The 16,023-nt window shown below is 38.8% G+C and overlaps 1 protein-coding gene across 1 annotated transcript in view; it reads left to right on the forward strand.

Annotated features, from left to right (window-relative positions):
* LOC137193050 (diacylglycerol kinase beta-like) overlaps positions 1 to 16,023 on the forward strand; it is a 115,917-nt gene that overhangs the window by 75,913 nt on the left and 23,981 nt on the right. Inside the window, exons 21-22 of the mRNA XM_067604226.1 lie at positions 5,715 to 5,805; positions 10,658 to 10,859. Coding sequence (XP_067460327.1) covers positions 5,715 to 5,805; positions 10,658 to 10,859 — 293 coding nt within the window. The remainder of the gene's footprint in view (positions 1 to 5,714; positions 5,806 to 10,657; positions 10,860 to 16,023) is intronic.

The following is a 16,023-nucleotide window of genomic DNA, read 5'->3' on the forward strand; positions in this document are numbered from 1 at the left end:
GACACTTCAGCCATCTAATGTTCATAGTAGTCAGACCTGCAATAGTCCAAAGCCCAGGTGTTAATGACTTCTCACACTGGGCACAACACACATGTTTACTTAGGTCACATTTGGGGACATTACATAGACTTACATTAATGTCCTGGAGACTTACCCTAACCCTAACCCCTAACTATAACCACTATTTGCCACTGACCCAAAAATCAGCTTTTTCCCAACTGGGGACACAGCTTTTGTTCTCAATTGGACAAGCCATCCCCAATTAACTTGTCTTGGGTTTGAAATGTGTCCCCGAAAGTAGGCTAAGTCAGACCAGTGTCTTTCTGTTTGTATGTGTGTGTGTGTGTGTGTGAGAGTGTGTGTGTGTGTGTGTGTCATCCCATATTCAGAGAGGAATAGTTAAGCAGTTACGTTAATCTGATGGCAATTTAGCATGTCAATGTGGTGTCTGAATAAGCACCGTGGTCACTTTTTACTAATATTTCTGTATCACTTTCAACACAGCACAAGTCTGAACTGAATGCCATCAGATTAACATAAAGGCCACAGCAGCACAAGGTAAAACGTGCAGAGAGAGACATGTGTGTCTTGTTTGCATTCTAACATCACTGTAATAAATTTAGTGTCTCAATCATCATCTCTTATGCACAAAATTGGTTTAATAAACTAGGAAACACTGTGAAAGAGACAATTTTAAACTGTTGAGATCTATCATGGAGCAGAAGAGTTTAAATAAATATATCTTGTCATGTCTGAATGTAAAAAAACCATCACTTTAACAGCTTGATGAATCCAGCAATGTTACGTATTTCATGTCTGAAAAGGGTTTTATTAGATTTAGAGGTGCTGAGAGAGGAGGGGATGCTTTTAGAAATCATTTTAGAAATGCATTTTTTCCAACCATGAGCCAGTTTATCTATCCCTGAATGTAATCAGCAACAGTGAGTAGTACATTACATATATACATACAGTATAGTACAGATGCAGCCAACCAATAAATTGGCCAGGCTGATATATCAGCTTGACACAGATGTATTGCTATTGACATATTTGTCTTCTGACAAGTAACAAAAAATGCAGAACAGAAAGCCTAAGATATGTTTGAGGTAATTTAGAAACAGTGTCGCCATTACATAGTTTGTCCACCACTGTTTATTTTTCAACTGTAAAATGTCCCTCCAAGTACATATCTTACAATATGCTGTCTTTGCCATCCATCTCATTTCTACCAAGACCACTGAAGTAAAAGCATTTTCATGCCTGTTGTTTTTACATTTAGTCATCATTAGCTCTCTCCATAAGCTGCTTTGTCAAGTCTAAAGAATAGGTCACTGAAACTTATCACCTGATTGGATTAGCAGAGATCAGATGTCAGCATCTTCTTGACCTCTGTCTCACACCACTGCAATCAGTGTTGTCTTTCCCTTAGGTGTTCTGTTGATGAAGTCAGGAGGATTTTCTTTGCAGGTGGTGCTCTTTATCTGTTTAATCAGTATCCATACTCACAGCCAGGTTGTGTATTTATTCCAAACAAACTGCTGGAACTGCTCCTAGCAAATTAAAAGCTTCAGTTCCTGTACACATGGGGATTTTCCCTGGCAAGACCTACTGAATCTACTTCAGCAAACAAAAAAGCTTTTTTTCAGTAGAAGAGGTATAACAGTGTCCTGTAAATTCATCAAATTAAAAAAGATACACACCGAAGAAATCCCCTCCATTTCCTTCTCTTATTTTGAGCCACTAACAAGATATTTCCTGTAGGCACATCTTTTCAGAAATGACCAACTGTCAATAAATCATGTTTTTTGGAAAATTCAGGTGACTACACACTATGTACAATAAAGTCTTTGATGCAGCTGTTACTTTGAAGCGCTATTAATCCAAATATTTTTTTCTTATTTCTTCTATGATAGTAAACTGAATATCTTTGGGTTGTGGACTGTTGGTTGTGACAAAACTAGACATTTAAGGTTGCATCTTGGGTTTTGAGAAACAGTGATCAACATTTTTCCCTATTTTATGACATTTTATAGACCAAATGACTAATCAAATAGACAGATTAAACGATAATGAAAATAAATGTTAGTTGCAGCCCTAGTACTTTGTATGGATCATTGCTGATACTGATGCCCTTTCTTTTTCAATGTAGATTGATTTCCTCCCGGTATTGCTGTGCTACAATTAGAGAGTTCATAACAGATTTGTTATAAATAGACGTCGTAGCTCACCTCTATTTCCCCATTCAGACGGTCACAATAACGCAGGTCAAACCCGTGTTAGGGGTCTATCTATATGAGACAACATTCGTCAGCTGACCCTCTTTCATGACAGGGAGGAAGCTGCCCAGCTTTGGTGAACTGGCTGACCCACCAAAAAGGGGGAAGGGGAAAAAAACAAGAAGAAGAAGGAGGGTGAGAGAATTGATGGTTTATAAATGGATAACTGGTAACAGTTTGAAAGAGATAACTTATCTTACAGACAAGGAGTATTCATTTAAAGTTGAATAGCATTAATAAGTACTTTGGCTTGGTGAATTAGTAGTTGTTACTTCTTCCAAACACACTGTTGAACACTGAGCTGGTGTTCCAGTGAAACTAATGCCCTCTCCTTACCGGTCCAAGCCTCAGGGCTCAGCACAAAAATGTCTTTCTATCACATTAGACGATTTAAGAACCTTTTTTGTTTTGGCATTTCATCAGTTTTAGTGTAGAAACATGGGAATAATGGATGAAAGGCTTATGGAAGTAGTCTGTTTCCCTGTTGCACCCTCTGTCCATAAGAGAGGGAAAAAACGTGAGTTAATTGCATTTTTTACAGGCTGTCTCAAGTGGAAGCAGCTTAATGAGGTTAGGCAGCTTGCCTCATTGAGAATCGCAACTGTTCCTAATTGTGATCTCAAATATGCTCATAATCCCCTGATTTGACAGAGGCAGAGGTTTCTGGGGAGGTATTAAGGTGAAAGAGAGAGAACAAGGGACAGAAAGACAATTAGAAGGGAGAAAAACAAGTGAACAAGTACAGCGGCTTAAGATATTTGAGCTTAAAGTAAAATAAACAGTAATGAGTGACTTTAATGCTTTGTTTCAAGTCTGTAGTAAGAGTTAACGTTGATATTGTTCTGTCTCCAGACTCATTTTATTGAGGATGAGTGTAAATAAATGAAATCCTTGAAACAGTGTGACGGTTCCTTTAAGTCAAGTTCTGTTTAAATGTTTTCTTTCTCAATGCCAAGATGGCACATAACCTTGGACCTGATATACCCACATGATACTGAGCTGTTGTGTCAATAGTCGTGTTATCAGTATCAGCAGCACGTCCTCATGCAAATGAATATGCTGTTATATCATGAAATATGTGTCATTTCCACAGTAGTGCAGGGTGAGACATCAGTTGTGCTGGTTTTTCAGTTCTCTTTTGGTTTTTTTGTTTGTTCAGAGATGGTGGTTTTTAGCTAGCGTCAGTTTATAGCTAGCGGTGTTTCCTAAGCGTTGGTAAATTTGGTTGGTCAGTCCTCAACTTTGGTTCAGACCATAGACTGTACAAAAAAATAGACATAGCCACCATGACATCACCCATTGATTTGTGGACTCCTGATTTAGAAGCTCAAATTTGCATTTTGCCATCTAGGTTTTTTGGAGCCAGAAGTGACCGTACAGTACTTGGATGAGAGGGTGGAGCTGACCTTAACGCTAGCTGCTAGCTTGGTTATCATGGTGTATTTACAGTCTGTGGTTAACTGTGATAATGCTAATGCTAATTTTTGCTAGTGAAAAACAGGCTTAAAACCATTAAAATAAATGTACTTAACGTTGTCACTGTGATAGCAACTTGTCAATCACAACGTAGCTAAGCCCCATATCCTGCTTTATCATCTATTTTACTCTAAATGGGGCCATAATTTACAAAATGAACATCTTGATGTATTGAAGAGGACTTGAAACTAGCGATTGAGACCATCGACCAAACGGCAACCTCCAGGGCTGAAAAATGAAGCCATTGCGGAAGTGCCAAAAACAGCAGTTCCTCGAATGGCCACTTGAGGCTGGCTCCAAAAGCGAGTCAATCCCGATAGACCCCCATGTTAAAATGCCCAACTTTACAGCAGAAATAAACATGTTTACAGCCTGGTACAAAAAACGGTTTAGGTATCAATAGCTAATTTCCCCTTTCATGACCACTGTACGGGGGTGAATTTTTTTATAACTCCCTTGTTTAAATTTTGCTGTACAGTTATGTATAATTAAGGACATGGCTGCTCTCAGTGACAGGTCGCTAGCCTCTAGGTGGCTTGTTTCAGCAACCAGGCTTCATTCAGCCTATCTCAGCTCCACCTCTTTGCCCATTTCGGATTAGCTGGGAGTGAGGCAGAGTTAGGCACTGCCGAGATGGTGATGGCCGGAGACTTCCATACAATTGGACCTCTTTTTGGAGCCAGTGGAGTCGCCCACTGATGGCCATTAGAGAGAATGCAGGTTTAAGTCACTTCCACATTGACTTCACTTTTCAGACCTGTAGCTAAGTTCAGACTAAAATATATCAACAACTATTGGATGGGTGCAATGATATTTAGTACATTCATATCACCCTCAGGATGAATTGTAATCACCTTAACATTTCCTCTAGCACTATCATTAGGTCAAAATTTCAATTTGCCCAATACTTCGGATCATGAACAAATATTCCCATCAGCCTTAGCTGTACTTTTTAAGTGCTAGTTAGCAATTGTTCACATGCTAACACGCTATACTAAACATCAGTATAGTAGCATTCATTGTGTGCATGTCAGTATACTGATATTAGCATCAACAGTTTGTCTTTGCTCACCCACAGAAAAGTTAAAATAAATCTTTAGATAACAGGTTAGAGTGTAGGACTGCTGGCTTTGAATGTTTCTTCACCCTTTCGTGACAGACTTTCCACAGTTACCTCCAGCTGTCTTTAGTTGTTAACCAGCTGGTTTCCTAACTGTTGAGAACTCTGAATACACACACCATCAGTGTTTCATCAGTATTTAGGAGGTTTGCAGGTGATATTTACAGAGAGCAGAGATTTCACCTTAACTGTAACTGCAGTGTTATTAATTTATTGTCCAGTCCTAAAACTGCAACAAATCACAACAGGACAAAAACAAAACTGCATCCATCAGGTCACCTCCGACAAATCTGCCTGCAGGGCAGAAATGAACCGTTGCTCAAACAGACCTGTGGGTTGCTTTTAATGTTGTGAATCACAATAATATTTACCCTGATCTTATAGTCTCCACCAGCAATGTTTCACCCCTTGTCCCCACCAGAGTCACTGTTGATGTTTCAACTCTTGGCATAAGGGCACTGAGGCGAAAATGTGTGCATTGCTGTGATGAAAGAGCAGACAACAGCCGAATGCCTGTCTGACAGAATGGTGGGGTTAACTTACTGTGCTTTAGTATCTAGCAAGCAAATGCGCCCATACCAGTGTCTCCACTTTAAGGCTTTGAGGTACATCGATGGAGCTTTGACCTCTGAGGTCACATGGCCGATAGCTGTCCTGGGTTGTCAGATACAAAATGTGAGATGACTCAAGGCACCGGACAGCTTCAATATGTGTCCATCGCACCCAAAACAGATCATGCTGTAGGCTTATGCCATAGTGCTCATATGTTAGTTAAGTCAGAACTGGGAATATTTTATAATGTGTTAGTCAAAAACATGTCTGTCCTCTGTTTCTCTTCCCAGAATGAAGAACAAGCTCTGGTACTTTGAGTTTGGCACCACTGAGACCATATCTGCCACCTGCAAGAAACTTAATGAATGCATAGAGGTTGAGGTGAGTCACCGTCTTATTAAAGCTGTTGTTACTAAAACATAATGGTTGGCAAAAAGTTACTTGTTGGATAATTGACAGAAATTCTGTATTTGGTGCACAAAAATGTGAAAATGTGAAAATCTTGTGTAAAGGCCCTATTTACACCTGGTATTAAAATGTGATCTGTACCTGAATACATTAACAACAACAACACCAACAACAACAACAACAACAACAACAACAACAACAATAATAATAACAATGCATTTAATTGGAACTGTACTTTTCATTTGCAGTGAATCTCAAAGTGCTACAGCATTAAAAAAACACACATAAGAGAGATTATCTGGTTAATGACATCTATATATTGATCTATGGGTCTTTGCATTTACACCTGGGATTAAAATGCATTTTGGTGCCTCAGCTGTGCCTGCATTGTGATTGGGTCTTAATATCCAAATTAGCTAGGCGAAGCTGGCGGACTTGTCAACAAACATGAAGTGTCCAAAGTCAAGAAAACTGCTGCCACGAGTGGACTTCATTTATTTCTAAATCACTTTTTTGTGAGGGAAGACTTTTAGCTACTGCTATTAGTTGTAGCTTTAACAGGACTTGCTTTAGATAGCTGTAAGAGGCGGAGTCAGGTTACCTTTCAACTTAGTGGGCTGATGTTTTTCTTATGAAGTTAGTCACACTGTACAGATTGCATTTACATCTGGCTGAAATCTGACCACAACGCGAGCCTCGACATGTAGTCTGGACGATCTAAACAAAGTCCGATCACAATGCGTTCTGAGTGCATTTACACCTTTCATTTACATGTGTTTCCCTTATCAGATAACATATCCAGATGCAGTTCACATTTTAATGCCTGGTTTGAATGGGATACAAGTTTCTTTCTGTACTCTGACAGACAGAAGTGCTGTTATTCTGTGTCTGTAAAAAAGTGTTTACAACAAAGTCGATTTCCCATATTAATGAGGAGAGCTATTCATAGTAAATCCTCAGAATAATGCTCCATACTGATTGCCTCATTCTGTCATACAGAGCTGCTTAATCTGTCACCTGGGTACTTAAAGCACAGCAAGATGCCAAGAAAACACATCAGACACACACCTTTTAGGAAGCCACCAAATGCAAAGAAGCTGTATTTCATCTCAGCAGGTTCATGTCCAGGTTCATTGGTGAATTTCTTGATTCACTGTGGCCTGGAGAATGAGATAACATCTCTTGTATTTACTTATATTTTTGACGAATATTGACTTATACAGAGCTGTACTACTAAGGATAAGGGTACTATTCTATTCTATTCTCTTTCTTTACATCTCACAGCCCCCCAGATTCATCTTGTGACACGTTGGAGGAGGCTTGATCAGCTAGAACAGTGAAATGCGACTTATGCATCAATGTATCTGTATTAGCCATTTTAATAATGTCATATATAATAATATATGCCTCACAGGAGACATTTTTCTGTGGAATAAGTGATTTTACTTTTTTATACTTTGTTGATAATACTTTTGAACCTTTTCTTAAGTATGATTTGTAATAGGCTATTTCTACAACATGGTATTGGTACTTGGTGTTTTTCATGCAGGGTACATGAGCATGTACTAATGAATGTATCACATTTTACAGGCAAATAGAACCATGCTTCTATACTGAAGCAGGATTTTTCAGCGATTGTCGCTGGGCAGTTTTGTAAAAGTGCCCTAGATTTTACTATGTTTCATTCAGAAAACCTTGTACTTGGGTTGGTAATACAGTGTCTTAGAAAGTATTGTTAACTTCCCCTCAGCCTTCAGCAGTCACTCTATAAAAACATTTGCGTGACGAGTTTACCACTGAAAGGGATATGATTTCCACGTAGGGTGACATCATGTCTAATAAGAAACAACTGTGCAGGCAGGTAGCAGATATGAGGGCAGTCAGGTGTACACAGAGACAGGAGACAAGTGGAGGGCGCCTAGTGGGAGGTGCTATACCACAGAATGACAAAAATAAACACCAACACACACACAGACAAAGTCAGAAATGGACAGAGAGGGAGACAGTACAGGTGTCTCTCTGACAGCTTATACTGTGAAGCAGCTGCACTAATTGTTGAGCTTGTATTACTGTGACCTTAACAATAAAGCAGTGAGGCTACTAATAGTAACACTCATTTAGGAGAGTAACAAAATTATTATGTCTTATCGGCCCAGATATAACACACAGTGGAAAGTACACAAAATAAAAGTTGACTTAAAACAAATTCAATGTGTTTGACAGTAGAGTGTGAATATACAAGTGAATGAAAATATATATATGTGAAAGCTGAGTTATGAGAGGCCCAGATTATGACTTTAAAATTATGGCTTTAAAAAGTATTATCTAATAATTGAACCAATTATTGGATTATTGGATCACTTACCTGTATACACTTTTGCTAAAAACTACTGCTCAATGTGCTGTACCAGGACTGGATTGCTCAGTTACTGTAAGTCTCACTGACAGAGTCACTCAGGCACATTTTAATAGCTACATTTAAATTAAAATTTAACTCGGGGCAGGACTCAACTGGTATGACCAAAGAACATGTAATCATTGCCAATTTTAAAAGTACACTGAAGTGTTACATTAAAAGTGCGTCAAGCACTTACAGACAGTTTTATTACCCTGATCTGAAGCTCTGGTATTTCCATAAATAGTGTGTTGCATGAGACTGTACTCATTTTCCACACCTCAATGAGATGTAATCACTAAATGATTACACAGTGATTACACAGGAATACATTTTCTAATAGGAGAGAAGTGATTAAAAGACAGTTGTGTTTCCTTGTGTCTGCACTCATTTGTGTGTGTCTGTGTGTGTGTGTGTTCATGGGTTCATGTGTTTCATTGTTTTTTACAGAATCACACGTTATGTGATGGTTCTTCTGTGGTTTGCCAGCATGTTGTGGGTGTGTGGTAAAGTCCTGCATTTTTGTTGTTCCTTTAACTCAGCATGAATCAATTGTGCATGCTGAGTCACAGCGATGTGTTGTTGGCATTCTCTGGTTTGTTTGAATTATTTGTTGAATCCAGATGAAGCTAGACACAGTATTTTACACAGTTAGGCCAAGAGTACCAGATGGAGTTAAATTATGTCTGTTAAGTACAAACGATGTGTATTGATATTGGGCCGAGTCTGTTTTACTGCCAGATTCACACAACTGCAAGATTGGCTTGTGTCCAGGGAATGCATCAGGACAAAATAAATCTTGCAGTCAAATTGCTGATGCGCAAAGGTCAGAAAAGTGTATATACAGTAGATGTCATTCTGTGATACAGCAATTCATACACTGTAGCCGTAATGTCTGCAGTACCCAAGAGATTAGATGTTAGCATTAGCATCCTCTCACTTAGTACATTTATATGCACACAAGAAACCAGGTTATTCACAGACATCAGGTTAAACAAAAAACTGGGCAACCCATTTACATGCACAGTAGTAACATGGTTACTGTAAAATACACATATACATACAGCAGGTCAGAGATCACACCCCAACCCCCGACCTTATATTGGGAGGTTCTGACTGTAGTTCCTTTAGAAAAGACAACACAAGTGAACAAGAGTTCAGCTTATGTGTGCAGCTGAGATTTACATTTCCTTCAGCGAAGATGATAATTGGATGATTGGAAAGCCCATGAGTAAACCTTTGTAAAATCATTGGATAATAACTGAGAAGTGGAGCCTCTCACTGATGATGAAATAGAGTGAAAATTATTTTCCTGCTTGAACTTGTTCTAAAAGCTTCATCAGTGATGAAGTGACTTTCTGCCTCTTTTTTCCACAGCTTTTCCTCACAGTGCAAATATGTCTGACTTTTACAAATTGTGAAAAATAGTCCGCTGCTGAAACCAACTTATTTAGACTTCTAGATACTAATTTGTGGTAGTTTCAGTTTTAGTTGTAGTTTGGATAGAATTATTATACATACGAGGATGCATTGCCACGTCTAATGATCTCTCCTTTTATCTTACCATTCTACTGTTACTTTCCCTGTCTGAAGTTTGGCTCATGAACATACACACACGTAAAAAGCCGATTAGACACTTACGTGTTACGTGTAAACATTGCCAAGACGTCGACTTTCTCCAGGAGAAGTCTAACTGGGGAAATCATATTCATACAGTTACAAAAGCTGGGTTTTCATTTACATGTAAGGAATCAAGTTGCTGCACAAAGCTTGCAGTCACATAAGTTAATGTGAACACACTGACCGTCATGTTGTACTCCAAACTAATAGTGACCTTTTCAGTCCTTGTGTCATCCTACATCAGTAGAGCATGTAAATCCTGAATAAATTACAAAAAAACTAAAACTGGTTTCAATAAAACACAAGACAGTCTTAGGGCGATTTACTAAAATTGCAAAGAAAACATTTTTTTTCTATTCATCTATTCATCTCCATAGTTATTTAGTGACTTGCCAAGGTCTGGAGATATCCGGTGCATTCATCTCTGCCTACACAGCTGAGCTCATGGCAGTTTAGACTGAAATACATTGAAAACAGCAACACAGTTTCACTGAAGTACTTTCTACCAGAATACATTTTCCAACTGTGTATGTTTGCACAGATTGAATCTGACCAACCTGACAAGCAAGTATATTAGCATAAAGTTGCATTACATAATATTACATATTACCATAGTGTCATTCTGCAACTTCGGTGTGTATATAGGATATAGAGGCATAATATCTATACTTTCTACTCTTTCCTTTATGAGTGATAATCAGTTATCTGCTTGTGTTGTGAGATTTTGAGCAGCTCCTGTTTAAAATGTTTCTTCATAATCAGTCATTCTTTGTCTCTGTCTTTTTGTCTCCTTTCTTAATTTCCCTTCAGTGTGACGGGATCATCTTGGACCTAAGCAACACCTCCTTGGAGGGCATCGCTGTGCTCAACATTCCCAGCATGCATGGTGGCTCCAACCTGTGGGGAGAAACAAAGAAGAGGAGGAACTACAACCGCATGAGCAAGAAGGTTCCTGACAGGATGCCGGCCAGCACCGTCACGGACGCTAAAGAACTCAAGTTTTGCATGCAGGGTGAGTCAAAAGAAAGGAGGAATATGCTTACTAACTTACTTATTTACTTACATTGACCAAATATATGAGAAAAAAAACATCATAAAAAAAAGAAAACATCTCTTCTTCTTTTAATCGATGTATAACCACTCAGATTTATCTTGGGACCCATTGATGGGATCCCATCCCCCTCAGCTTGAAAACCATCAGACTATATATTTAATATGTAAGGCTGTTAATTGGACTATTACGTAAATTGATCACAAAAGATGAGACACAGTCAAGATGACGGTATTAAATGATTAAGCTGACACACTGGATGTTGGCTCAATGGGTTGTTAATCAAAGCAGCACGTCGCTGAGTGGAAAACAAAACTTCCTCTGAGGTTGTTTTTTTTTTTTTTTTTGGTTTTTAAAAATGCTCAACATCCCACTCACTCACAATCAGCTCCACTGTGCAGCACACAGTGATAGTGGTTGGATATACTGTATAACATGCAACACTCCAGCTGAAAAACAGAACTTTGCCCATGAATCTGTGTCATAGTTTATGTTACTGTCATGACTCAGAATCACCAAAGTAGCCAAATACACAGAGGGGACTGTGTAGCTGACAGAGACAAGAGATAATGTATTTCTCATGATGAAATAAAATATACAGTAGATGAATTCCACCCATGAACCGGGTATATATTGTACTGCAGGGTGGAGTACATTATCAGAAATGAACAATCTCCTATTCTGTGCTGTATGTCTGTTTCCACTATGCTCTATTAGCATCCTCTGGCATCCTCTTGTCCCTGCAAACAGAAAGTGATGGAAGCTGGTATTTAACATCATATTTAAGATGAATGCCACGAATTGACATCCAACGCTGCGTCAGCGATGAGACGAGAGAACGTTCAGTAAATACATATTTGATACATTTAGAAAAAGTCCATCAGTTTTTCTGCTGGTGCTTTCAGATTTATACACGTGTATGTGACTGCTCTCTCTCTGATTGATGCATTTTGAATTTCAATGACAGGATGTTTTGGAGGAGCAGACAGAGAGGTAGAGCTGTGACTCTTCTTTAAAATCTCTCTCTGATTGGACACATTGGTGCAATCAAGACAGACTCTCTGACATCGATACAAGTCCAGCAACTTCAACTCAATGCCAACTCTATAAAGTAAAACACTTATCCAAGTAGTAATTATCAAACTTCAAACTAACCCCTGCCTGAGGTGATTGTACGCTGAGTTTTCCTCACATTTTACCACCTGATTGTTAGTAGACTGCGATTAACTGTGGTTTAAAATGTTACCTTCTATACACGTTTTCTCTACAGCAATCATTTCCTAAATTGACTTTGGACTTTTCGAAATTTTGAAAGTTCTCTTAATAATCATCCAGCAGAGAGCAACCATTTAATAATTGTAGTTTCCAAAATCACCACTTTACCATTTGTAACATAAGGTTTTTCTTTCAGATGTAGGAGAGTAGCTGAGTTGGTATTTCCGACAATGTGCTTCTATTTCTTAACTTGTTGTAAACCACTGGTCACATTGTAGAAATCTCCACTCTGCTATCCATCTTTTTCACATTTCCAAAAAGTTCTGTCTGTCACATTGGGCCTTTGATTCTTAATGCTTAGTAACTGTATGTAGCAGACACTAATGCTTTGGTGCAGGTGCTCATTAACAAACAGATTTTTCAAATTGCAGATATATATACACAGTACATATGTTGGCAGGTGATGTCGCTATGAGACTGTTGACACCATAGCCCCACAGGTGTGTCTGAAGCAAGTCCAGTCTATCAAACAAGCCTGATTTTTGTGACAACATGCAGATTGTGTCACTGTGGACGACGACATTTCAGCAGTTTATGACAACAGCAGATAAACACTGAGCTTATCTGTTGCTATTGTAAAGGGGAACTCCACAGAATTTACATATAAAGGTCAGTTTACTCATCACTGAGAGTATTTCTTCGCTTGTGAAAACAGGTATATGATGTCTTGTCATGTCAAAGAAAATAACCCTGATGACATCATCAGGGTTATCTAGAGTCGGGCTTGCCATCTTCAACAGAAAGCCTGCAGTACAAACTAGAACTGTGGAGTTTGAAAGACACGCATTTAAATCTCTGGATTACCCTTTAATTTAGCAACTACTGTAACTTCAAATGAATAAGAGCCTGCAGTTTCTGTCTAGTTTATCACTCTCCCTAGTGCACTTACTAACCTGACACGCCAGATGGTTTGCTACACAGAACCATCAGAAGTCATCCTTGGAAACTGTTTGGAAAAGGGCACTTTCACAAAATACTTGGCAGGTGTTGGGATGAACCATCTGTCTATCACCATCTATCACCATCTTACCTTGAGAGGCAGCTGGATTCACGAGATCACGAGATCACATAAGAATCCTCATAGGATGCAAGCGCATAACTTGAAGTCTGACAAGATGGATTCTCGCGTGATGTCGTAATCTCACGAATACAGCTGCCATGCAAGGTAATGCTCTTACAGGAGGACATTTACGTTCAAGAGGTGAGACGTGTCTTTTCGTCATATTGACTCCTAGTCAGCCTGAGTCATATGGTGGGTTCATGTGTGACTAATAGGGTTCGTATCCAGGCAGGGACTTTTACCACGTCACCATTTTTTCTTCTTTTTATACTGGCCATTTTGCTAAATTACAGCAAAATAAATCAATCAACACAGCACAGCATCCATAGACTGTTTCAACCGGAATCAAAAAGGGAAAAGAAGTTATTTTAAAGGCCACCTTAAAACATTTTCAAAGATTCGGGACCATTTGCACTAACAACAATAATTTGTAATTGACCTGTCATTTATCACTAGCACAGGAAAATTAAGCAAAAATTATTATCCTATAATATTTTGTCTTCATGACTTAAGTGTAACTCTATAGTTGAATTACAGTGCTTTCAATAACCACGGGTGCAAGTGGCAAGTTTGGTTTTACCAGCATACATTAACTTCTAATAACGTGTATCTGATGTCCAGAAACATTAGAAAATAAACCACTCCCTGCTTTCACCAAGGTTTTCTCAATTCATCCCACTTCTGTCTCTTTCACGTCATTTTGTCTCTACCTCTCTGCTGACTGAGCTTAACCTTGTTGCCATGGAGATCTCAAGGTCATACTGAAGCACTGGAGACTGGAGGAGAGGAAAGACATACAGGAAGAAAAAAGACACAGGAAGAAGACGTAATATAAAAGAAACAGGGATGACTCATATCAGTCACTTTCAGTCTCATGTACTGTATGTTTGTAGCTATTAGTCTCAAGCAGAGAGGCTACACAGGATACATAAGCCGCTACTAGCATAACACACCCAAATCTGTGCAGTTGAGTGAATAGAGAGAGAGAAGAAAAAGGCAAATTGAGTTGCATTATGGGTAATGTTGTTGCCTGGAATTAAAAAAGACACTATTTCTGCTCCTACTGGATCGATACTGATCCTTTTTTTTAATCGTAAATGGTGGTGGAGTACTCTTTTAAGGATTTGAACACTAGAGACACAACAGCAATTCATTAGGAGCAGAACTTCAAAACACATGCACCACTAGTCAGTTTTATTCAAATGCCCTCTTACATGCTGGAGTGACAATAAGTCATTTTGACTCACTTGTGAAACGGAAGTACATAGTTGTTTTCCACCCCACTCAGCTACATAAATGAACTTCAAACTAAATGGAGGAAAAGCTTGGAATATAAATGCAGCTGTCTGCCAGAAAAGCGGATCGCACGGTCAATAACTTCCCGACACTCTAACTTTAACAAGATCACAGGACTTGCGTATGAAAAAAATTTGCACACAACTACTTTGCATATAACTTCCCTATTATTGGAGATTAGTATGTAAATCCTCAACACAAACACGCCTGCAAGCTTCAGGCTCAAGAAAGACACGAGACTACATCTGTTTGTGTAAACGCACCATTACGTTGTAAAGTTCTCCCTCCTCCATCTCTCTCTGCTGAGTTTACAAATCCTGTTGCTGACATCTCTCCATCCACCATATCTTTTAAATCTAGTATCTCTCCTCAGTTTTTCACCCTTTTACATGCAAACTGCATCGAAAATAAGCAAGACAAACTGTTTCAGTCTGTTTCTGTGTTGGGGTTGGTTGCCTTGCGATGCGATTCTAATCACAGTCCACGTGTCATTCAGTGTGCTGTTCTCTGTCATTCAATATGTGTTTTTTTTCTGAATGTCAAGACTTACAAATCTGTGTATGTTGGTGATGGTGGATGGTTATGCGGAGGATGTTTCATTTTGTAGGTTTCAATTAAAACCTACAAAATACTACAACATTCTTACACACCAGAAAATTTTATTGACAGATGTGTCAGATCAGTTACTGATGTTTTGGTGCTCAGACCTTCACCTTCAGGTAAAATTCATAACATATCCCATTTTTCACCCACAAGAATTTGACCTCATGACCCCTAAACCTAACCCTTGGTAGAGTGAATGCAAGTGACCTGGATTTAATGCTTAAGGAAAACACATACATAGGTTGTACATCCTCTGTAAGTTCCCATCACATCACTTTGTGGTGACCTTTGAGGCCCCATTAGCTGTTGACCCCACCGTCCTGTTTACTGTCACTGTCCAAAGGCTCTGTCTGACTCCACAGGACCGTTCAGTCTCTATGCCCAGGTATTTATAGCCACAGAAAACATGGGCAGACTTCTACACACTGAACTGTGCACACAAGCGCGCACATACACACCTTTTTTTTTTTTATCTCTGTACTTGAGCCTTTGCAGCCATTCATGTTGTAAATCCTCCCTCTGGTCTTAACTCTTGGCCTAAATCCGAGACATAATCCCAAAGTAGCCTCTTAAAAGAAGTGAAGACCAACAAACTATCCTCACTTGAAGGGATTCTCCTTATCTCATTATACAGAATGACCGGAAAAAACATAAGCCCTTGTACACTGTAATACAATCTAACAGCTCTGTAATGTATATAAAAGCTTGGTGAATTATCGATACATGTGTATTTTGATTATTTGTTGGCACAGTGTCAGAGGAGGAAAACATTATATGAAAACAATATTCTACAAATCAAGTAATTGATCAACTAAAAATTATTCATCAACCATTTTCAACCCAATACAACCACACCACAGATTACATCCAAAAATGAGCATAGAGTTGAAT

The sequence above is a fragment of the Thunnus thynnus genome, chromosome 11, assembly GCF_963924715.1.
Source record: "Thunnus thynnus chromosome 11, fThuThy2.1, whole genome shotgun sequence".
Classification (NCBI taxonomy): domain Eukaryota; kingdom Metazoa; phylum Chordata; class Actinopteri; order Scombriformes; family Scombridae; genus Thunnus; species Thunnus thynnus.